The following is a 24,060-nucleotide window of genomic DNA, read 5'->3' as shown; positions in this document are numbered from 1 at the left end:
TTAATAATAAAAAAATTTATTAACAAACTATAATATTCCATGATAGTACAAGAAAAAGAAGATTGATTGTATTGTCTTTTCAATTGTTGCCGTTGTTTTTTTTGGTTAATATTTGTCGCTGCACTGACCCTTCAAAGATAATACTAGAATCTGAGATGAATACAAGGATGTCTTGATTTGTAAAGGGAGGATATATTTCAGAACATAAACCGTACTGTCAAAGGAGATAAATCATTGGCTGCCGAACGGGAAGTGGAGATTTGGGGTCCGCCACTAATACCAGCTTTTGTCGGCCATGGCCGACACCCAGCAGAAACCCCTTTCAAGCTCATGAACAGGCGAATTAACTTTAGATCTTCGATCACAAAAGATATTAACACACTTGGTAGTGATTGTAACAAATATTTTTAATATTTAAAATTTTATATTATTTAATTATTAAATATATTATAAATATTTTTTAAAATTATTTTTCATATATATTTTAAGAATGTATTTGATAATAATTTTACGAAATATTGTTAGTATTTTTTTATTATTATTAATTATTTTTCAATTTTTTTATAATAAATCGGTGAGAACATTTAAGATTCCCCTATACTTTTTTTTTTCCCTAATATTTTATGTCATTTAAATAAAAATTTTAAAATTTTAATCAACAAAAAAAAAATGCAAAAAAAAAAAGAGCAAATTGTGGGTCTGACTCTCAAGAGCCCCAAAAATTAAATTCGGGTATGCTTCAGCAGACCTTGAATATTTAAGTCAGCTTTGAGGATTGAAACATCTGAATAGTAGCACGTGCTTAATGAGCATCCACATGGCATGATTCTTTTTTTTCTTCTAATAGTTAAAAACTATAATATTGATTTTTTTATTGATAAATAAATTAAAAATTTGGATGGAAAGTTTTGTCCCTATTCTCTCTCCCTCTTTTATTATTGAATATGTAATCCACCTAGATTTCACAGCCCTCTTAATGAATTCAGATGTAAAGTTGAGAATCCTCCCAACTGAAATTGTTTCGTAGTGATGTCAGTGGTCCTGAAGTTAATCATGGTACTTAATGAACTTATTTGAGGGCATACGACTGAAGCCAATGAGGACAGAGTTTATTTCATTGAAATGATTTTAAAAGTACTGGGTGCTAAAATCTGAAACCGATCAAACTAACTCTAATATATATATATATATATATATATATATATATTTCCATTTTATTTAAAAAATAGAATTATTATAAACTGTACATACTTTTATTTTTTAATTTTATAAAAGAAGAACCAGATGAGTTTACGATGAATTACCTTCATTCTAATATTATTCAAAATAATTTAATAATTTAATTTTTATTCACATCCCATTAAAAAAGTTAAATGAAATAAAATAAGACAAAGACGATATTTAAATCTGTTTCAAATTTAAAAAAAAAACTCAATTATATTCCTAGTCCATTTATTTAAATTTTAAATCTGTTTTATTTAATTTTTTTTTTGAAAATTTTTAATTATTTTAATTATATATTAAAATAAATATATTTTTAAATTAAATTAAATTAATTTTATATATAATCAAGTAATACCGAACCGTCTCAATTTTTAAATTAATAAAAAACCCACCCCTAACCCTTATATTTGAATCTCAAACTATCTCGTTAAAGATATGACAGGGTAGGTATTTGAAAAAATAACCGCCCATTGCATCTTTAAGAAAAACCTTTAAAACCTCCCTACTATTAGTTGAAGAAGATTTGAAAATCATTTAATAAATGGTTGAAACTTGAATCCTCCTCTTTCCTTTTGGGTCGAGACAAACATTTTTATCCTGGTCAAAACAATTCAGCTCTGGTTTGTTTATATTAGGGCTGACGTCCTCAAGCTTTCAAATATTTGTGCCTGCATTTCCAAGCAAATGTAACCAGTAACCACTAACCAATGACAAAACGTCAAAGTGGAGGAATCCTTTATCTGAAGAATACTAAATAGTAACCATCTTTCACCGAATCACCATCCATTTTAATCTCCGGCACCCAATTTCATAAGGATGACGATTAATTACACCATCATGTGAAAAAAAAAATGTTTTTTTATTTTTATTAGAATGAATTTATTAATTTTACTCTCTATGGGTTTTATATTTAAGCCCCGCCCAACTCAGGGGCTTAACCCTAATTCTACTGTGATTTTTGAAATAAAAAAATATTTCAAAAAAGTATTTTTTTAAATATGATATTTTTAAAACTATTTTTCTCTTTTATCACCAACCGGTCATTTAGGGTATTGGCTGGTTATAAATTATGACATCAATTTTTAATTATTATTTCAAACAAAAATAATTTAAATACAAAAATTATCATTTTAAAAATCAACTTTTAGTTACTTTTTGAAATGACTAAAAATCTCCATTAATTATTTAATTGATCAATTTTCTCATATTAAGTCATGAATTGAATAATAATATATATATTCACAATACAAGAGTTTTGAGTCTCACATAAAAATAATTTTTTTTAAAAGAAAACAAAATAATGACAATTCCGAGATAGTTTTGGTTTAAAAACTCTCAAATTTTTTTCTTATTTATTAGGTCGGGTTTGATAAACTCGTTTGGACACCTTAATGCAACTCCAACAATATATTTGAAAATAATTTTAAAAATACTGTGTTTTAATAAATATTTTTCTAAAACTTGCTACAATTTTTTTTTTTTTTTTAAAATCCTTACACAAGGATAAAGTGGAGCCGGTGAGCCATCCACTCAGCAATTTGATGCCTCAAAAACATCAAGATTCAGGGGAGGTGAAAATGACTAGGATAAATGGCACTACGATAGGTCCACTGGCTCACCCTTCAACGGCACATCAATGGGAACGCAGGTATAGTTTTCAAACCCTAGATGACGAAAACCAATAGAATGTATGGCTTGAAAATGAACCCACGCCATGTAGTACAACTGTACAAGTCCTTTCCAGATCAAAAGATAAAGTGGTGTAGTGGCCAAGCCGGTCAATTTGGGAGGACAACGACCCCAGAGGAGGAGACTTGTGCTTGACTGGAGGGCCTATATTCTTATCGTACAATTACAAACACTATGATGGAATCACCTATCGCATACATGGTGACGCTCATGGTAGAAAGGCCACCACTTCACACACAAGTTTGAGTTTTTTTTTTTTTTTTTTTCCACCTCCCTTTAATTCAAGCTACTCTAAAAGTTTTTTTTTTTTAATAAAAAAAATCATAATTAAAAAAATAAAAATACTTTTCTAAGCTTTTAAAAAGGCTTTCGACAATGCTCTTGATCGGAGCATGGAATCATGAAAATGGTGTTTGTAGGAATATATTAAATGATAAGCTTTTAAAACAGGGGAGTTTCACATAAATTAATATATTCCTAAACGTGAATAATCTCCGTTGTTGTAGGAATATGGAAAGAAAGTATATTATCAAGTAGTCATTTGAATAATCTCCGTCATTTTAGGGATTTTATAAGAATGTATGTTGTCAAATAGTCCTCTCTCCTCTTTTGAGTCTTGCTTATACTTTTTTCAATTTATTGACTGAAAGATAATCATTCAAGTCTGAGTTTGGGAAACTTAAACTAAATCTAGTTAAGTAATTAGCCTTAACGTGAACAAATAGTTAGTAGTATATACGAATACGATCGAGCATTTAACACAATGGAAAGTCCACCTAGGTCAAGTTTGAGCCATTATAATTTTATCTCCAAACACCCCCACCCCAAAAAAGTTATTGTTTGGTAGTTGTTAATAATGCTTTGTAAAAGAAAATTTTGTTTGAAATCTGAAATATTTTTAATATATTTTTATGTTTAAAATTTTATTTTTAATCATTACATATATTTATATAATTATTTTTTAGAATAATTATAAAAAAATAATTAAAATATGTTTTTTTTGAAAACATCATATTTTATATTCTTAATAATAGAAAATATTTTTTTTTTTCAAATTAGCAAAACACATTTTTCAAATTTTTTAAAATATAAAATTATTTTTAAATACAGTTATCAATTATATCATTCTTTTTCCTTTCTCCCTTTCTACATATGTAAGTCTATTAATACTCAAAATCAAATATTCATATTAAAAAAAAAATCAAATTTACTTTTGAAAATCTCAGTGAAATTGACAAAAAAGAAAAATGATTTTGCTATAAATTAATAAAGTTATGAATATACCTCAAATATATATATATATATTGTCTATTTTACTATTGTTTCTTAAGAAAAATTAGATTTATTTATTTATTTTTATCAATAAATTTTTTTTATTAAAAAATAAAATAAATAACATAAAAATCACTTACTTTGAACGAAAAATTTATCTAAAATAAATCCACGACATTTTAAAATGGAAGTTCTATCATATGGGGCTAATATTTTTACCATATAACCATCATCTAATTTTTAACCAAATTAAATTTCTTAAAGTTTTGTAAATCCTTTATCAAAAAATGACATAAACAATACTATTATTAACTAATTAAATACTTAATCATTGTAATTTTTTTATTATAGTAATAAAATTTCTGTATTTTGGGATATAAAATATATTAAAATACTTTTTTTAAATTATTAGTTTTAAAACTAAAATTAAAAATAATTCTAATAATTAATTTTATAGATATTTTTAACATTTAATGATAAATGAATTTAATACTTAACAATATTAAGACATTAAAAAAATAAAAAACTTCATACTTAACATCATTTAGAGGCTAATGCAAAAAAAAAAAAAACTTAAATGCTTAATAACATTCATTTCTATTTAGATTTAACTGAAATTAAAGTCTTAAGTAATAGAATGCATGGGAGGGGCATTGGATTGGGCCTTTTAGGTAATTTTATATTCAATGTTATAACTGATCTGAACAAAAAAGACTAGGGAAGGGAACAACGTATGTTGGATTTGTTGGATTGGATTATTTCGACAGTGTAGATGTATGAGACAAAGACGTGATGTCTGCTAGGATGAATGACTGAGGACGACATTGCATAACAAATTTCGGCAATAATTGAGAGAACACAGGGAAGCCCAGGGTCTCAATCCGTGTATCGTGACAATGAAGCTGGGATTTATGTCCTCACAAGTCACAATTGTTGACTTTGGCATTATGAATTGGAGGCCCCTGACATATCACAATCCGTGATCGTCTTTCCCCAGATGTCAAGGGTGGCCACAGGACTTCCCAAATTGTCAAAATCCCCATATTTCGGCCTTATTCTAGCAACTCAAGGAAAATTCAAGCCTTCTCTAACCTAACCAAGCCCAATTGCCACCGGCCCAGCAGACACTGGCCTAAGATCAACTGCTCAGCCATTCGGGCCCATTTCTATTGTATGCAAGAACAAAAATGTTGAAAATTCACAAAGTCTACGCTAAGGAAAGGGGATTTGTTTGTAACAGGAATGCGGGATGATTAATTAGATTCTGTTTGAAAACATTTTGAGAATAATTTTTAAAATTATATTATTATGTTATGTAGACTAAAAATATAAAAGGAATTTTCTGAATTCTGAATCCAGAATAAGAAAATCCGTTGTCCTCAAATTCTGAGTTCGACACAGGTATTGAAGAATATGGGAGTTAGGTTTCTCCGTCAGCTGGCTTTACGATCTTGATTCGGTTTCTTCGTTTCTTCCTCTCCGCATTCCGTTCTTGAAAACGACGTCGTTGATCTCAATAGGGAAATTTTAAATTTATTCTTTGCGGCTCGACTTCAAATCCATCTAGCTTCCAGTACATATAGCGACAGAGGAGAGGCATCCTAATGCCACAGAGCCTCCATGGAACAGCAAACATCAAGCACTGCACAGCCCAGTGAGGCTCCACAACCACCCTCCACTCTCCCACCTCCATCCTCAGTCCCTCCACCTTCTTCAACAATCCCATCTTCCCCAAACCCTAACCCTAATTCTAACCCTAACCCTAACCCCAACCCTACTACCCCCATCCCCAGTCCTAATCATAACATTAACCCTAGTTCTACTCCCAAACCTCCGGTCTCGGTTAACCCTCAGCCACAACAACAGCAGTCTCTTCAAAACTCTCAAACCAGGCCTCCGGTCCACAGACCATGGCAACAGCAATCACACTTTCAGCACTTTTCGTCCAATCTCTCGTCCTCTTCATCATCCTCTTCGACTCCGTCATTGTCTACATCGACCTCTTCTTCCGCCGTTTCTGCACCTCCGTCGCAACGGGGTGGGATTGCCATTGGTGTTCCTGCTGGGCAACCCACTCCATTTTCGTCTCTCAACCCGCCAACGTTCGGCCAGCAATACGGCGGGTTGGGTCGGAGCGCTGTCAATGTGCCCGAATCGGTTGCCAACACCAACACGTCCCAGGTGCGGTTTTTGGCTTCTTTAGGTCTGTTTGGGCTCTGAGAAACCAGAGGAAGAAATAAATAAATCTGAAAACCATAATCTACTGTTTTAAATTCCTACAGATGAGCAAAATCAACTCAACTGAGTTTGAAGTTGAAATCGTCACTCTTATGGGGCCTAGATAGGCTTCCAAATTACGATTTCTGTATTTCTTCATTTTCCTGGAAATCCCGGGAACGAACAGGATTTTGTTTTTTCCTTCCACCTTTTTAGTTATGATACAGTTATTAATGTTGCTAATCTAGGGATTTCTGAAGTCGACTTTCTGTTTATTGTTTGAAATGTTAGGTAAGGCCATCTATTCAAGGAAGTCAAGGTATGGGAATGATGGGAACACTGGGCTCGGGTTCTCAAATGCGGCCAGGGGGGATTTCAGCACACCATCAACAGAGGCCTGTCCAATCATCTCTCAGACCCCAATCCACTGTAAATAACCAGTCCCCTGCTACCCAAGTCAGTACCCAGTCGTGGGATTTATCTTTCTTTTTTGTTTTTCATTTTTCTGTTTTGTGCTAGTTTTGCATTTTTTTTCATTTTTCATTTATTACTTTGAAAAATGATATATGTTGACATCTGTAGTTTAAGATTTGCCTTTTATCTACAAAACCTAAGGGGGCACTTTCTCTGGTTAAAGCTTTGAACAAGATCTTGTAAATGAATGAAGGACTTCCCTTTTTGCAAAGTTCTGTTGTGGACCGTATTTTTCATATGTTTTCCCACTTGATGATGAGATCTACTTTTTATTTGTGAATAACCGATTTTCAAAAAAGTTGGGATCGCCACTTATATTTGTTTATTTTAAAAGGGAAAGCAAAATAAAAAATAAAATCATAAGTGACTTCTTTTTGAAGGAAAAGCAAAGTCTGTGAAAACTGAGTTTAGATTTACGGTCCACAAATGCACCTAGTCCCATGTCTTGTGCCTGTCTCAAGAGGCCTTACCCTTCCCAATCTTGAAACCCTTACTGAGGGGTAGCTTAGTTGGTCCAGCCTTGGGTTTGCTCCCCAATGGTCACTAGTTCGAGTCCCCTCAGGGCCATTGGAGGTTTACCCGGTCGTTAACTTCAGGGCCCCGTGGGATTAGTCGAGGTGCGCGTAAGCTGGCCCAGACATCCACGGTTATAAAAAAAAAAAAAATTTGAAAAACCAAAAATCAAGATCAGGGATATAAATTAGTAGCACGGGCTGTTTGAGGGGCTAGGGTGTTCTTTTATGGGAATAGTGTGTTTTAGTGGAAAACAGGAATCCTTCAAAATAATTTAAATCTCATACACTCTCCAATGAGAGGTAGTACCTATTCAAGTGAAAGGTAGTACCTTTATCATTAAAACGTGGTACCTCATATATTTTGAAATGACATGATATGTTTTGACATATGAAAAGATGGATCCCCATTTTACATATATTTAGCATGTGAAAACACACTATTTCTTAATACTTTAAGGGAAAATCGTGTTTTGGTGGAGACATTTGGAAAAAAAATGGAAAAGAGGAATCCTCTAAAAATAATTAAAATTTCATGCACTCTCTTGATCATGGGTACTATCCATTCAAGTTAAAGATAATACCTATATCATTAAAAGTCGTACCTTAGTACTAGTTTTGATCTAGAAGTGCTTATCAAAAAATATTTTGAGATAATATGATATGGTTTGAAATTTGAAAAGATGGATTCTCATTTTGCATGTATTTTTTTTTTTGATAGGAAACCACACAAGAATATATTGATAGAAAAGAAGTACAAAAGGAGGATGAGAAATCCTCCCTCCAAAAGAAAACTAAACAACATGAAAAAATAACAAAACACTAGACCGTCCCATTGGAACTATTTGAACAACACACTGATAGCCAATCAAGTTGTAGTACGTTAAGGGGGGTGCCCTTAAAACCTGCTGAACAAAACGCCCAAAAGGACGCAAGGAAATGAATGGAATCCCAAAGATTCCCTGCATTCCTAGCCTTGTCCTCAAATATCCTAGCGTTTCTTTCTCGCCACACAACCCAGATTAACGCTATACTCGCGTTTTGCCATAGAATTACCCCTCTCTTGGACTTGCCAAATCCTTTGTAATTGATGAACATCATGTCTGAAATGCTTTTCGGAGGAACCCAATCCATCTTGGCTAGTTGAAAAAGTCTGTGCCACAACCCCAACGTAACTAAACAATGGAGGAAGAGATGATCTGCTGATTCTCCTTGTTCCATACACAACTTACATATGTCAGGGCTAATAGCTTTGTGGGGTCTCCTCAATTGTAGCAAGTCATTGGTATTCACCTTCTTATGTGCCACAAGCCAGATAAAGGCCTTAACTTTGAAAGGGACTTGAGATTTCCAAACAAACTTAGTGGGGAAAAATGGAGATGAATCAGGCATTTGGGACAGGGCTGTAAAGAAAGATTTGACTGTGAACAAACCTGAAGAACATAAGGACCATGATCTCGCGTCTGAAGCGGAAGTGGATAAGTTCATACAATCTAGAGAGTGCATGAGGCGCTCTAGATCTTCTATCTCAGAATCGGTTAGATTACGACGGAAATTAAAGTTCCATGAGAAAGGGTGAGACGAACCAAGGATTGAAGATATTGGAATATTTTTATCCATTACTACTCGAAATAGTCTTGGATATTGGTCTTTTAAAGTTTGGTCCCCCCACCACAAATCTTCCCAAAAGCGAATTCTTTCCCCATCTCCTACGATAAACCGAGTATACTTGGAAAAATCCTGAAAGCCTTGTGCTATGGCCTTCCAAGGACAGCGGTGTGACCATCTGACTATAGTATTGGCATCCCAACCATTTGAGTGTCCCGTATATGCTAAGAATGACTTGATGCCAAAGAGATGTACTCTCCCTAGGGAACCTCCACAACCATTTCCCTAGAAGAGCTCGATTCCTTAAAGTAATCTTCCCAATCCCCAAACCCCCTATAATCCTCGGCTTGCACACTGCTTCCCACCTAACAAGATGATCTCTTTTACCTTCCCCAACCCCTGACCATAGAAAGTCCCTTTGTAACCTCTCGATTTTTGCAGCCACTGAAACTGGAATCTTAAACAAAGAAAGGAAGTAGCTTGGGATATGGGAAAGGCAAGAGTGTAGGAGAGTTATCCTACCACCAAAAGATAAGTAAGCCTTTTGCCATCCGTCTAATCTCCTAGAGATTCTCTCAATCACTGGATCCCAGAATCCACAAGCAGTTGGGTTCCCTCCCAAAGGAAGACCCAAATAAAGAATGGGCCAATCTGACGCCTTGCAGTCAAGCAGCAACGCTAACCTAGAAAGATGATTCTGATCAAGGTTGATGCCAAAAAGATTACTCTTGTCAAGATTGACCTTAAGCCCAGAGATTTGACCAAACACTAACAATAAACTCTTAAGAGTTTGCAATTCTTCCTCTCTAGGGCTAGCAAATAGGATAGTATCATCTGCGAATTGCAGATGGGTCACCCTACATCTATTTCTACCTACCCTGAAGCCCTCTAGCAAATTTCTTTCCTCAGCTTTCAATAGCATTCTACTCAACACATCTGCAACAATAGTGAATAAGAAAGGAGATAAAAAGTCACTTTGTCTTAAACCTCTAGCTGCCTTGACCCATCCTTTAGCATTACCGTTCACTAGAATAGCATAAGATACCGACGACAGACAACCTCTCATCCAACTCCTCCATTTAGAACTAAAACCCTTCTTCTCCAACACGTGATCTAAGAAATCCCATTTCACATGGTCATAAGCCTTTTCAAAGTCTATCTTGAACACAACTCCCTCCTCCCCTGATCGCTTTTTCTCGTCCACAATCTCATTGGCTATAAGAACTGCATCCAGAATTTGTCTCCCTTGTACAAAAGCACCTTGGGTGGAGTGGATGGTCTCTTGTAGAACTCCTCTTAGACGCCCTGACAATACTTTTGCTATTATCTTATATAGACAAGTGATCAGACTGATAGGTCTAAAATCCGAAATCTTCTTTGACTGACTCTTTTTAGGCAAAAGGACTATGAAGGAAGCATTAGTGTTTTGATTAATAATCCCATTGTTGTGAAACTCTGCAAACACCCTCACTAAGTCTTCCTTGATCACATCCCAACAGTCCTGAAATACTGCTATGGTGAAACCATCAGGCCCCGGCGCCTTATCCCTATCTAACTGAAAGATGGCATTAAAGATCTCTGCTTCGGCGAAAGGGGAATCCAACCTAGAGGCACTCTCTACTGAAATAGGGGACCAATCAATACCTTCTACTCTCCATGACTCACTAGGAGGACACGAGTAGAGCTTTTTGAAATATAGTAATATCTCCTCTGTGATGCTCTCGGAACTGTCCAACACCAAACCTCTTTCATTCTCCAAGAGTTTGATGAAGTTCTTGTTACGTCTCCCATTAGCCACTTTATGAAACAGCTTTGAGTTACAATCCCCTTCCTTAACCCATTTTATCTTAGCTTTTTGTTTCCAATGAATTTCTTCCCTTAAAATTAGCTCCTCTAACTCCCCTTTTCTTATAGCTCTTTGAGCTGCAAGATCAGAAGAGAGAGCCCCTTCTTGTTCAATGGCATCAATGTTAGCTATTTCATCCAATATGGTTTTTTTCCTTTCCTTAAGCATTCCAAAAGTATTCTTATTCCAATCTTTCAATTTTGCCTTAACGAATTGTAACTTCCTCATGAACTTGTGACCTTCCCAACCATTTCCTTCAAATTCTCTCCACCAACTGCTAAAGCTCTCTTTGAAATTATGATGTTGCAACCACATATTCTCAAACCTAAAAGGTATTGGTCCCCACTTGAACGGATTAGTATCCAAGACAATCGGCCAGTGATTTGATGTCCATCTAGGAAGTACTTCTTGAAGGCTTTGAGGGAAGGAAAGCTCCCACTCATTTGAATAGAGAAACCGATCCAATCTCTTACACACCGGTGACTCCTGCATGTTTGACCAAGTAAAAGAGGCATTCCTTAATGGGGGATCATGTAATTCGCTTTCTCTTATAAAACCATCAAAATCCCTCATGCTGGAAGTGACTCCAGATCCCCCCAGTTTTTCTGATCTACTCCTTATCACGTTGAAGTCTCCTCCAACACACCATGAGGGATAAGTAAGACCAAAAAGGTCTGACAACTCCACCCAAAACTCCTTCCTAATTGAGGGATTGTTTGGACCATAGACTGCAGACAACCACAATGGTCCGCTTCCATCCAACAAGAACTTGACTGAGACGGAAAAGGATCCTATTACCACCTCCTCACCTCTCATCTTTTTTGAATCCCAAATGATCAAAATCCCTCCTGAAGCCCCGCACGTCGGAAGAATAGCCCACTCCTTATTCCTGACCGACCAGACACTACCTACAAACCTTCTGTCGCACACCTCTCTTTTTGTTTCCTGAAACATCACTACATCCGGATTCTGAAGCCGCAGAAAATCCTTAACCACCCTCCTCTTTGTCCTAGATCCCAACCCCCTTATATTCCAACTTATGATCTTCATACAAACACCTCACTGCCCCTAAAACTCCAGACCATCACCACCAAATCTCAATTGCCTATGGCAATTTTGTTCTTTCGTCTTGAGTACACCTTAATATCCAAGGATCTCAAGACTTCACAGACTTTAGCCATCTTGCTAGGGGAAAGACCTTCTATTTGGAATCCCCTCGTCTGGGAGAAATCTGATACTTCTTTGCTTACTGCGCCCAAAATAGGGACCCCGTGAGGCGAGCTGGAATTGGTCATATCATAGTTAAAGCTCTCAGACATCAGATTCATTCCAGCCATCTGGGACTCCACTCCAACATGATTAGGATTGCCAACATACCCAAGACGATGATCCCCATCGTCACTTTTTTTAAAGCAATTTTTAGTTAACTCTCGGTTTTTCATAGGAAACTGGGAATGAAAGGCTGAAATGGAGAGATCGGGTTCAAAAGGACTCTGGTGTGGAGGAGCCACACCAGAGAAGGGATACCGTAAAGGCAGAGAAGGCTGAGAAGAAAGGTGAGCAGATACCTGGAAAATTCCCACTTTCGCCAATCCACAGTCCCCCCCAAAGATAAGCCCTTTTTCTCTGTTCTCGTGATAAGAAGGATGATCCGCGACTGAAGAACCACTATGAGAATAACCCACAAAGCCCTTAACACCTTCTCCGTCTTCTCCTATAGCATTATTGCGCATTTTCTCCTTCTCTTTTGACATAAAAGGAACCCTAGGAGTATTCCTTTGTTCCTCGATTTCCTCCGTCGGCGTCGTTCCTTCCTCGGAACCCCCTTGAAACAAAAGAGATCCCACTTCGACGACTACTTCCACTGAAAGAGAATCACTACCTGTCAGCGATCTCTTAGCCGTAACTGGCTTTTCTCGGCTTCGATCTCCTTGTCGGCTTTCAGAGCTTGACGGAAGTAGGTCATTCCACAGCTTCTTTGAACCACGCATCACCGTGGTTTCCCTCCGTTGAAGTTCAGAGTCCTCGTAACCTACCTTCGCCTTTCCCTTTGCAGCGTGAGAAGCTCTGTGTGTCGGGCCCTTCCACGGTCTGTTTTGCTTACCCCCCGGCTCTTGGCCCATCTGCTGGATCGGGCCTCTCCCAGGGGCTTCCCTCTTCCAGCCCACATCATTTTCTGACATAGACCTGGGCTTACTAAAAGATTGGGCCCTTGACAAATGTTTGGAGGCCCAGATCTCATCCACGAGATTTGACTGGGCTTTGACCTTACCCACCTGCTTTGGCCCAACACCACCTGCCTTCAGACTTTTAAATTTTGAATTAAAAGACGTAGGAGGCCAGTTGTTTCCCTCTTCTGTCCACTTCGTTCCACGTGTCCTCCCGGGAGCATTTACAACCTTTTGACCCTCTCTCCACTCCATCAATCTGTCAGTTGCCCCAGCCGAGGACACCTTCCCAGCCGTTGATCGATCTTCAACTTCCCTCCTTCTGCCAGCTATCCCCGAGTGAGCCTCAGCCAAATGCCGAGTTAACTCACCCATTTTTCTAGCCTGCATGCCATCTTCTTTCCCTACCACTGTAACTGAGATTGTGAAGTCCCAACCCCCATCTACCACCTCAATCAAAGCGGGAAGCACCGATCTTTCTTTCATAACTACTCTCACCCTAGCTTTGCTTAGATAAAAAATTTCAGTGTACGCCAATCTATCTCTGTCACCGTCCCCCATTGCTCCATGATTTTCTTCAAGTGAACCTCAGACCATAAATGGAATGGTAAACCCCTTAACTCAATCCAACCTTCCTTGAATTTCCCCTCTATTTCTGAGTTTTCCTTTGGCGACCATTTTCTCAACAAGACTGTATTTCCTCCTTTAATCTTGATGAACCTTGACTCGTGTAGTGTTACAGCCTCCTCTAAGGTTTCTACAAAAAACAATGCTTTTCCTCCGGCGAATGGAACCACTGTCACCACGCCTTTGTGCCCTAACCTTCTCGCCAAAGCCCGACCAACCTCGTCCCAGTTAGCAGAATCATCGTGACATTCGCACACCACGGCCCTCGCCCATCTCCCTACTGAAACAAGGCCGCCTCTCCTCAGTCTTTCTTCTCTGACTACATTCGCGAAGGACCGTTGCAAGGGACCCGCGAATTTGAGCAAATTCCTTTCTTCCCTGCTCTGCCTACCTTTTTCGTCAAAACCCGAGGAGGGGACCACCAGCATTGAATACAACGCTTCCTTCAAAAGTTCCCATCCCCTGCCATTGTCCCCCTCAGGTATTACCAGAAAGGTTGACTTCCTTCTGGATGCAAATTCTGATAATCTTATATACCTGCCATGCTCGTTGAAGCCAACCTCCAATAGATGAACACTGTTCTTTCCTCTAAATTTTCTGTTGAAACCCATAAAAATCTTCATCTCAATGGCCTTTGACAATTGTTCTATCAACCAGCTAACCTCTTCCTTCTCAAAACCAAGGACGAAGACAGAGCCTTTACTGTGCTCTGTTATTGAACACCATCTTCCTCCGATTTCTCCCTTGAAACTAACCCAGAATGTCTTCCTATGCACTGAGACCTTCAAGGTCCTTCCCATACTTCTTCTCTTCCCAATCAGACAAATATTGAGGAATGCATAGTCACAGATTTTAGGTGAGGGATAGGTTTTCCACATACCAAACTTCAAAAGGGATAAGATTTCTATAATCCTCATTTTGCATGTATTTCCAAATGAGTAAATGAAAACACACTTTTTCCTTCATTTATTCACTTTGCTCTGTTATGTTCCATCATTTATTTTGTCCTGTTGCATTTTTTGGGTCTTTTGTGTTGCTGTATGTATAATTTTGATCTACATGGGTTCCCACCCACTGTAAACCAGCTATACGATAGAGGGAGTTATACTTGCTATTATATTAGTCATAGTTTTTAAAGGCACATCTTAGGCATGCCTAGGCGAAAGGTGCAGTGAACCCTAGGCACCTTGCTTGCCAAGCCTTCTGCCTTGATAGAGGTGTGCCTTGTATTAATTCTTTTAAAATTTTATTTTTTTAACTCATGCAAAAATGATTTATTTTGGCTCTTTTTTAACACTAAATGAGGGAAAATATCTTTTAGAAAAACTGAAGGCAAAACAACATAATTTTGCTTTTGTAAAGGACTGGTTGGTTTGCATGGTGTGGTAAGAAGGAGTGCTCCATTAACCACAATCATTCAAGCCAGAAAGGGAGAAGGAGCAGGAAGTGTGGGTGGGATTTGGTTTCTGAGTGTATAGGCTAGTGATGAGGTGAGGGGATGGGAGGTGGAGAGGAAGAGGATGTTTACATTCTCTTCATTTGTTGTAAGGGATTTACAGTAGTTGGTATGTTTGGTTTTTCGAGGAGAGTGGTATTTGGTGAAGCAGGTAGTTGTTGTTTGTTTTGTGGGTGGTTTGTTGGCCCTGGTCGGATAGCAGAATATGGACGAGGTTAATTCGTTTGAGAGCCCTCTGTTTCTATGATCCATAGGACATTGTTTTTGTTTTGGGTTGGTATTTATTATTTTTTTTCCTTTTTCCTGCATTTTGGTGCTCTTTGTATACTCCCATGTGTATATGGTGCACCTTTTCCTTGCACTTTTAATATATTTGCTTATTTACCTATCAAAAGAAAAAGGAGGAGTTTTCTGTCAAGTCTTTCTATCCTTCCTTGGAGCCAAATGTTAGGGCCTTCTTTCCTGCAAAGGAGATTTAAGGTTCTTGAGTGGCCACTAAGTAAAGCTTTTTTGCTTGGGATTTTGTGAAGCTTTTTAAAACATAGTGTGTTTGGCTTTCTATGTGGTAAAGGTTATTAACTGAAATATTAGAATATAAGTGGGGTTTCAGATGGTAACCCATAAAAGAAGTGGGATTTCAGATCGTAGTCTTTTTTTTTTTTTTTGTGTGTGTTGTAGGGGAGTGAGAGATTTTATCTTTGTTTTGATTTACCAAGGTGGTTGTTTTCATTGCATTTATTTATCTTGATCTTGCAGTGCTACCTGAAAAATCTGTGTTGATTTTTCTCATCTCAATCTTTTTTTGTTTTTGGTTTTTCAGAATTTTCAAGGGCATGGCCTTTTAAGAGCTTCATCAGTGGGATCTCCGGGTGCACCATCACCAAATACATCACAAAGTATGCAGCCTCATAATCAGCCATGGTTATCATCTGGATCACAAGGGAAGCCTCCTTTGCCATCCCCATCGTTTAGACCACAAATGACTGCTCAATCCTTGCCTCAAAGGTCACATATTCCTCAGCAACATCATCATCCCTTGCCAACTGCTTCACAGCAGCAGCAAATGTCAACTGCACAACAACCACAACAACCGTTGCTATCACATCAACAACAGGAGCATTATGGGCAGCAATTTCCACCATCAAGGGTACCACAATCTTTACCCCACCCACAACAGATCGGGAGGGTTCAGGGATCAGGAAACCAGAAGCCTTCCTCTCTTGCAATTGTGCAGCCTAGCACGCCCCAGTTGGGGCCCCATAGCAGAACAGCTAGTGCAGAGGCCAGTGAATCTGGTAATAGGATTTTGAGCAAGAGAAGCATCCATGAGCTAGTAAATCAGGTAACTTGGCTGGCCTCTTCTCATACTCCCATATCTGTACTGCTAGGGCTGGTATGCTTTTAATAATCTTTTAGAAGAGATTCTGCCCATATGTAGTCATCAAAACTACTTTTATAGACCACTATTGGTTATTACTCAAAATTTGCATTAGAGTGCTTGTGCCCTCTGTATTATCAAGGAGATTTGGTTTAGTTGTTGTTCTCACTAATAATTTTTTTAGGTGCTTTTCTTAGTGGGGCATGTCTTTACTTCAATTTAATGTTTTATTTTTTATTTTAATAAGTAATGGACTAAATATAAGTTTGCAACCCCTTTGAAATCCTTCACCATGGAAGAGCAACAGATGATTTGAGAATTGAGCCTCTTTGCATCTCTCAACCATTTTCTTTTGCTTTTGACTTGTTATCTTATTAGAACGAATTTTAGAATTGATTTGTATATTTATTTTAATTATTCTCAACTTGTCTGTGAGCATTGAAAATTTTAAAGACACAATTATAAAGTATGCTATCTTTTACCCGGGCATCATCTAACACATACCTCATCTGAGGACTAAAGGCCTAGGTGTTTCTTAAACACCTTTGCTATAATGTATTCTTATGTTTTTATTTCCCTTTGCCTTTATCTTTTTCATGTATGAGACATGTGAAAATCCCTTCCTAATTTCTCTGCTTACTGGATAGATTGATCCATCAGAAAAGTTGGATCCTGAAGTCGAAGACATTCTTGTGGATATTGCAGAGGACTTTGTTGAGTCTGTGAGTTTTTGAATTTACCTTCTGATTTCTATTTTTCTCACAGTTAATTGACTGCCTGTTGATTTTTCAGCATTGCATGACTAGATAGTTGTGCATGATTGTCATGTTGATTTGGTTTTGTGTTTGTATGTTTATTTTGATAGTGCCTTCATGATATAATTTATTTCAGCATGGAAATTAGAAATTTGCTTGCCTTTGGGATCAAATCTTGCTATATTGCATGATATTTATGGATGACATCTTTGAATTCAAGATCCAAGCCTTTTTATTCTTTTTGGATGAGCAAAGAAATGTGTGTGTGTGTGTATACAAAAAGGAAATATGTAAGCCAGAGTATAGGGGCCATATACAATGGGCACTAAGTGGCAGATTCGTCAATGAGAGAAACATAAAACCTCTCTCTCTCTCTCTCAACATGATCCCAACCAATCTACAAGGCATTGAGCCTTCTTTTGTGTATGTTCCAACCCAAGCTAAGAGACCACATAGGAACAACCATTTCAACTTATTCTCAGGCTGCTCCACATTTCCAAATGCTTTACGGTTCCCTTCCTTCCATAAAGTCCAAAAAATGCATATTGGAGTCATTTGCCAAACCTTTTTCCTTTTTTTCTGGACAAAAGAGCCATGCCAAATTAAAGGAGTTTCTCTGACTATGGAAGGACCCACCCAAACTATACCAAATAGGAAGAACAAGAGTTGTCATAGAACCCTAGACATGATGCAATGAAGAAGAATGTGATCAATTGATTCTCTTTGGCTTTACATAGATAACATCTATTCGCCAACAATGATACTTGTCTTTGAAGCTGATTTAATGTCAATACTTTTCTCTAGGAAGGTTTTGAAGCAAAACAAAACAAAAAAAGTGCACTTTTGTTGGGACCCAAGAATTCCAAGTCATGCTTGAAGGGAAGGGCATTATCCTCCCTGACTCCAAGAGAGTACAAGGATTTCAATGAAAAAAAATACCATTCTTTGACTCATTCTAAATCATCTTATCAAAATCTTCGCTCCTCAATACTTATCAAGAAAAAAAAAAAAAAATCTTCGCTCCTCAACGACGTGTCTTGCATACTCCCTTATCATTTAAGTGTCTAAAGAAACATGGATTCTAATAACCCCCGACCTTGTTGTATCCTATATATCCACCACCCAAGTGTTTTTTAGAGAAGCTAAAGTGTACAGGAGAGAAAAAGACCCCGTACTCATCTCTCACTAAGTAGGACTTCCATTCCTCTTCTTCCTTCCCATACTTTCCATTTACGACTTGTTTCCAAAAAACTTCCCTTCAAAATCAAACCTCCAATTCCACTTACCCAAGATAGATTGATTAAGAGAGGAAAGACTTCTAATGCCCGATACTTCCTCCTATCTGTGCACACAATGGCCCATCTTACAAAATGAGACTTTTTCTCCAAAGTCCCATTTCCTCAAAGAAAATCTCTTTACAACTTTTCTAGTGTTGGTTAATGTGTTTCGAATCAAAGTGAGTCTCCTCCTTTTAGACATATGTTGTTTTTTCCATATCGACAATCTTTTGCAAAACCTCTCTTCCATCGTATCATATACTGATATTGATTTGAAAGGGGCACCCAATGGCAGACCTAGGTAAGAGAAAGGAAGCGCTTCTACCTTGTGACTAAACTCCATCGCTAACACATTAGCTATTCCCCCTATTGGGATGAATTCGCTTTTTTCCAACTTTATTTTCGGCTTCAAAATTGCTTCAAACCACATAAGCAACCAAACATAATATGTGTATGATACTACATGTAAATTGATTGGAGACAAAGAATGCATTTCACTGAATTACAAAAGGATATGCAAAGAAGGATGAGTTATTCTTCACAAAAGATTGGTGCACTTGCAACAGTTTCCTTACATATGACTCGTTTTAACCTAACATACAAACATAAAGTAGGCAAGGTTCTAATAGCTTACATTAGTTGTTTCTAGTCTGTTTTTGCTTCATTAGAATTCCCCTTGATTGGAATATATTTCTTTGGTACCTATAAGAAGATTAATATCTTGCTGCAGAGTCTTAGGAAGCTACTGGTGCGTATGGTCCGGTGTGCAAAAGGGATAGAGAGGACTTTTGGGATGAGCTTGGGTCAATAAGAGGTTTACGGAGTGACCCTTGGTGTGTAGGTGAGGATTTCAATATGATAAGATTTCTAGAGTAACGTAGTAGGGGAGGAGGGCTATCTGCATCAATGAGGAGATTTTCAGAAGTGTTAGAGGATTTGGAGTTGAGGGACTTTCCTTTGCGGGGGGGTCCTTTTATGTGGAGGGTGGTTTGAATAACCAATCCCAATCTAGGGTTGACCGGTTTGTAGTGACAGATAACTGGGACAACTTGTTTAATGGGTTTGTGTAGGGTGTTTTACCCAGACTGGTTTTTGATCACTTTTCCATTTTGCTAGAAGGAGGAGGTATGAGGAGGGGATCATCTCCCTTCAGATTGAGAAGATTTGGTTGGAAGAGGAGGGGTTCAAAGATTAGATGAAGAGGTGGTGGTGGGGCTTTATTTTTACTGGGTCTTTCAACTTTGTTTTAGATGCAAAACTGAGAGCCTTAAAAGCTATCTTGAAAACTTGGAATAAAGAATTGTTCGGTCTCATTGAGGCTAAAAAGGGAGAAATTCTTAGAGAAGGAGAAATTTTCAGCCCTGAATTTAGAAGAATGTTAAGCCAGAAATGTGGCTAGGGAGTCTTATAAGACTTGGGTTTTGAGGAAAGAAATCTCCTGGAGACAGAAGTCTAGGGAAGTGTGGTTGAAGGAGGGGGACGATAACACCAGATTCTTCCACAGGATGGTGAATACTCACAATAGAAGAAACTGGTTGTCCATGTTGGAAGTGTGGCTACTGGCATACCGAGGAGAATGTTTTAAAAGATAGTGTGGTTGGGGCGTTTCGAAACCTCTATTCAGAAGAAGGGGGGCGGCGTTCTAGTATTGATGGGTTGACTTTTATGGGGTTAGATAGCAATGAGGCTGAGAGGTTGGAGTTTCTTTTTTCGGAAGAAGAGGTGTTTGTAGCTCTCTCAGATCTAGGTAAGGACAGCTCTAGGTCCGGACGGCTTCACCATGACATTTTGGCTTTTTTGTTGGGATGTTGTGAAGGTAGAGGTTTTGGGTTTTTTTAGTGACTTCCATGAGGGGGGTGGGGGTAGATTTGTAAAGTCTATGAATGCTACTTTCTTGGTTCTAGCCCCTAAGAAGGAAGATGCAAAAGACTTGAAAGATTTTAGGTCGATTAGTCTTGTGGGTAGCCTTTATAAGTTGCTAGCCAAGGTGTTGGCTAATAGATTTTAGGTCGATTAGACGCAATATTGATTGCAAATGAGGCTGTGGACTCAAGGTTGAAAAACAATGAAGGTGGTGTGTTGTGCAAGTTGGATATAGAGAAAGCGTATGATCATGTGAATTGGAAGTTTTTGTTTGCAGTGCTTAGAAAGATGGGATTTGGGGAGAAATTGATAAAATGGTGCATCTCCACTGTGAAATTTTCTGTTTTAGTAAATGGATCTCTTTCCAGTTTTTTTCAAAGTTCGAGGGGCTTGAGACAAAGAGATTCCCTCTTCCCTTATTTGTTCGTGATAGCCATGGAGGTGTTTAGTTGTCTATTAAGGAGGGCTATTAGTGGGGGCTTCTTATTTGGTTGGAGGGTGAGAGGTAGAAGGGGTGAGGGGATTCTAATCTTGCACTTGTTATTTGTTGATGATACATTAGTGTTTTGTGAGGCGTTTTAAGATCAGATGACTTATCTAAGTTGGCTTCTCATATGGTTTGAGGCTTGCTCAGGTTTGAGAATCAATCTGGAGAAAAACGAGTTAATTTCGATGGGTAGGGTGCACAATATAGAGGACTTGGCCTTGGAGTTGGGGTGTAAAGTGGGTGGTCTCCCTTCCTGCTATTTGGGTATGCCTTTGGGGTCTCCTTTCAAATCAGTGGTGATGGGGGTGGATGGACTCCTCTTTTCTCAAGGGTGTTTAACGATTGGGAGGTAGAGCTGGTGGAGCGTTTTTTGCAAAAGATCCAAACTTTTAGGGTGCACAGGGAGGTGGAAGATAGAGTGATTTAGATAGCTTTGAGGTGTGACACCTTTTCGGTCAAGTCTCTTTATTCTATCTTGGAGCTTGAAGATTCTCCTTTGTTCCCTAGTGGTAGTATTTGGAGGGCGAGTGTGCCTCCTAAGGTGGCTTTCTTTGCTTGGGAGGCTTCGTGGGGGAAAGTCTTAACTTTGGACCAACTTCAAAGGAAGGGACACTTTTTGGCTAATAGGTGTTTTCTATGCCTCTTTGAAGTAGAGATGGTGGATCACCTTCTTCTTCATTGTACAAAGATTTGGGTTCTTTGGAATCTTTTCTTCTCCCTCTTTGGTGTGGCTTGGATTTTTTCTTGTTTAGTGAAGGAAACTCTTCTTGGGTGGCATGGGGCTTTTGTGGGTAAAGCTCGTAAAAAGGCTTGGCAAATGACCCTCTTATGTTTATTTTGGACAGTATGGAAAGAAAGGAATATGTTAGTGTTTGGTAATAAAGAGCTTTACTCCAAAGATTGAAAAATTCTTTTGTATGTAACCTTTGGTCTTGGGTTAGGGTGTCTATAGATTTGAGCCCTTCTTCGCTTGTAAGTTTCTTTGATTGATTAGGCTCTAAGTAAGGGCAGGTGATGTTTTTGTTTCTACCCCTCCCCCTATGGTTTGAGCCTTTTGGCCTCTTTTGTATACTCCTTGTATACTTTGAGGGCACCGCTTTTGGTGTTTCCTCTTTTTTTTATATACATATTTTTTTATCTATAAAAAAAAAATATCTTGCTGCAGAAATAGTTGAGCACCTTTGTTTTATCTTGTAAAAAAGTCTTCTCCACAACTCTCTATTCCCTTCATCATTAACATGTTATTTTATCCTTTGAACAGATTACAACATTTGGTTGCTCATTAGCCAAGCATCGAAAATCACCTACATTAGAAGCAAAGGACATACTTCTACATCTAGGTCAGCTAATGCTGGAAATATCCTCTGCAGTTGTTTATACAGCACACCTTACATAGACAGATGGTGCTTAATTTTTTCTATTCAACCTTTGATGCAGAAAGAAATTGGAATATGACTCTTCCTGGGTTTGGTGGAGATGAGATTAAGACCTTCAAAAAACCAGTAAGAATTTTCGTTATGACTGGTCACAAACAGTCTTCTAATTGTGGTGATGTAGACATAGTTTATTTCACAGGAAGCTTCTCATGCCTCAGAAATTCTCTTTTTAAATTTCTTGGCTTTTGCTAATTATATCATGATGGTTTTGCAGTTTGTAAGTGATATTCACAAGGAACGGCTTGCAGCGGTATGTTTTTCCATTAGTAACTTTTTTTGTTGCTTTCTATATATATATATATATTATTTTTAAATAAGAAACGGACATGGAGACATGGTATGAATCTTGTACTAAGTTTACATGATAACTTAAGTAACAGAAGGTTCTGGTACTTCAATTTAAGCATGGTTTTGTTCTGCATTTGTTATTTGTATATATATTTTTAGTCCATCTTAACATCTCTCTGTTTTTTTCCCTCTCTGGCAGATAAAGAAGTCAGCTGTGGGGACTGAGTCAGCAAATACGAAGAGTTCCAGTGGACAAGGTGCTGGAAATACAAAGGGTCATCCGGCAAAGACATCTGCCAATGTCTTGAGCTCGCCAAACCTTAAGATCCGTGAAGCTGCATGAGATGTGTTTATTGGATGAATATCAAAATCTTATTTACCATAGTAGGTATATTCTGAAGTTCTTAGCATGCATAATGCATAAGTTTTGAGCATACACAGAGTCACCATGCATGTAAATGTGGGAATATTATGTAAATGCCCGTGTCCATATATACGTATGGACAGTTTGAGTAAATGGCTTGAAATGATTGCTTCATTTGTAACTTGTTTCATCTGGATGGTTTCATAACCAAAAATCCCCTCCCACCTTGATACCTTTGAAGTCAATGTCCCTGGGCCTTCTTACTAGTTGCTGTTTCTTTGGTGATTTGGAGATGGAAGAAGTTTTCAAACGGAACAACGGTCTGATCTATTTGTTTACTAGGTGGCTATTTGGAGATGTGAAACGTGTGGGTCCCATTTTGAACAATGTTGCTCGAACGTTAAAATGTTTTGACAGGCTAACCTGACATGCCCGTATATGGGATTTGAAATTCCAGACTGGCATTCGATTTGTGGGCTTGAACCCGAGTAGTCTTGACTATTGAAGGAAGTCAGTTGATCAACTGAACATTCTTAGCCAGCGTTTTTGTGTTGGGTCGCCATGAGGGCATTGGTTTCAGCCTAATCATGTCCTCTTATGTAATTTTACAAAAACAGGAGTCTAGGATTCTAGGTTTGCAGTTGCACGCACTAAGTTTGTAGGTAGGTATGCAGTCATGGTAAATTGCGTTGAATGGTGTTGGTGATCTTATCTTATAATACTCAGAGCATCTCTTAGTTATCACTTTGTGTGGGGTCAGTGTTTGGGAAAGTCACATGTCATGGTATGGCACCACAAGTTTTAGACTCTACATTGGTGGGCCGGAGAATTCTTTGGTTGAAAATTCCATTGAGAGCAACAAAACTAGTTAATGCATTTGTAGTTTTTTCTTTCCCGTGGTAGGTGGTGATTACCATTGGGTCTGTAGAAAACCAGGGAAATATATAGATATGGCCAAAATATTTGCAAAAATCTTAATTTTGTTTCTCCGCCACACAATCTGGAGTGCGCCACATTGAGCTTTTTAAAGCTTGCTAAAATACTATGGGCATTTTTATAGTCACATGTTTGCACATGAATCTAATTACATCAGGCATGTGGGACGACGTGAATCCAGAA

At 37.9% G+C, this 24,060-nt stretch overlaps 1 protein-coding gene across 2 annotated transcripts; it reads left to right on the top strand.

Moving 5' to 3' along the window:
* The first annotated feature begins 5,358 nt into the window (after nucleotides 1-5,358).
* LOC100242486 (transcription initiation factor TFIID subunit 12) lies at nucleotides 5,359-23,115 on the top strand. 2 transcript variants are annotated; one of them, XM_059739185.1, is made up of 8 exons: nucleotides 5,359-6,366; nucleotides 6,694-6,831; nucleotides 15,914-16,435; nucleotides 17,119-17,193; nucleotides 22,115-22,193; nucleotides 22,291-22,355; nucleotides 22,504-22,539; nucleotides 22,777-23,115. In XM_059739185.1, exons 1-8 carry the CDS (start codon nucleotides 5,806-5,808, stop codon nucleotides 22,918-22,920), a joined length of 1,620 nt encoding a protein of 539 aa, XP_059595168.1. In that variant the 5' UTR covers nucleotides 5,359-5,805; the 3' UTR covers nucleotides 22,921-23,115. The 2 variants fall into 2 exon arrangements, with proteins under 2 accessions (XP_059595168.1, XP_010654342.2); XM_010656040.3 differs by having other exon boundaries at nucleotides 5,364-6,366; nucleotides 6,694-6,858.
* Nucleotides 23,116-24,060: the final 945 nt, after the last annotated feature.

This window comes from Vitis vinifera, chromosome 8 (genome assembly GCF_030704535.1).
Source record: "Vitis vinifera cultivar Pinot Noir 40024 chromosome 8, ASM3070453v1".
NCBI lineage: Eukaryota > Viridiplantae > Streptophyta > Magnoliopsida > Vitales > Vitaceae > Vitis > Vitis vinifera.
The sequence above is the reverse complement of the archived record's forward strand: the minus strand, read 5'-3'. Positions and strand labels throughout refer to the sequence as shown.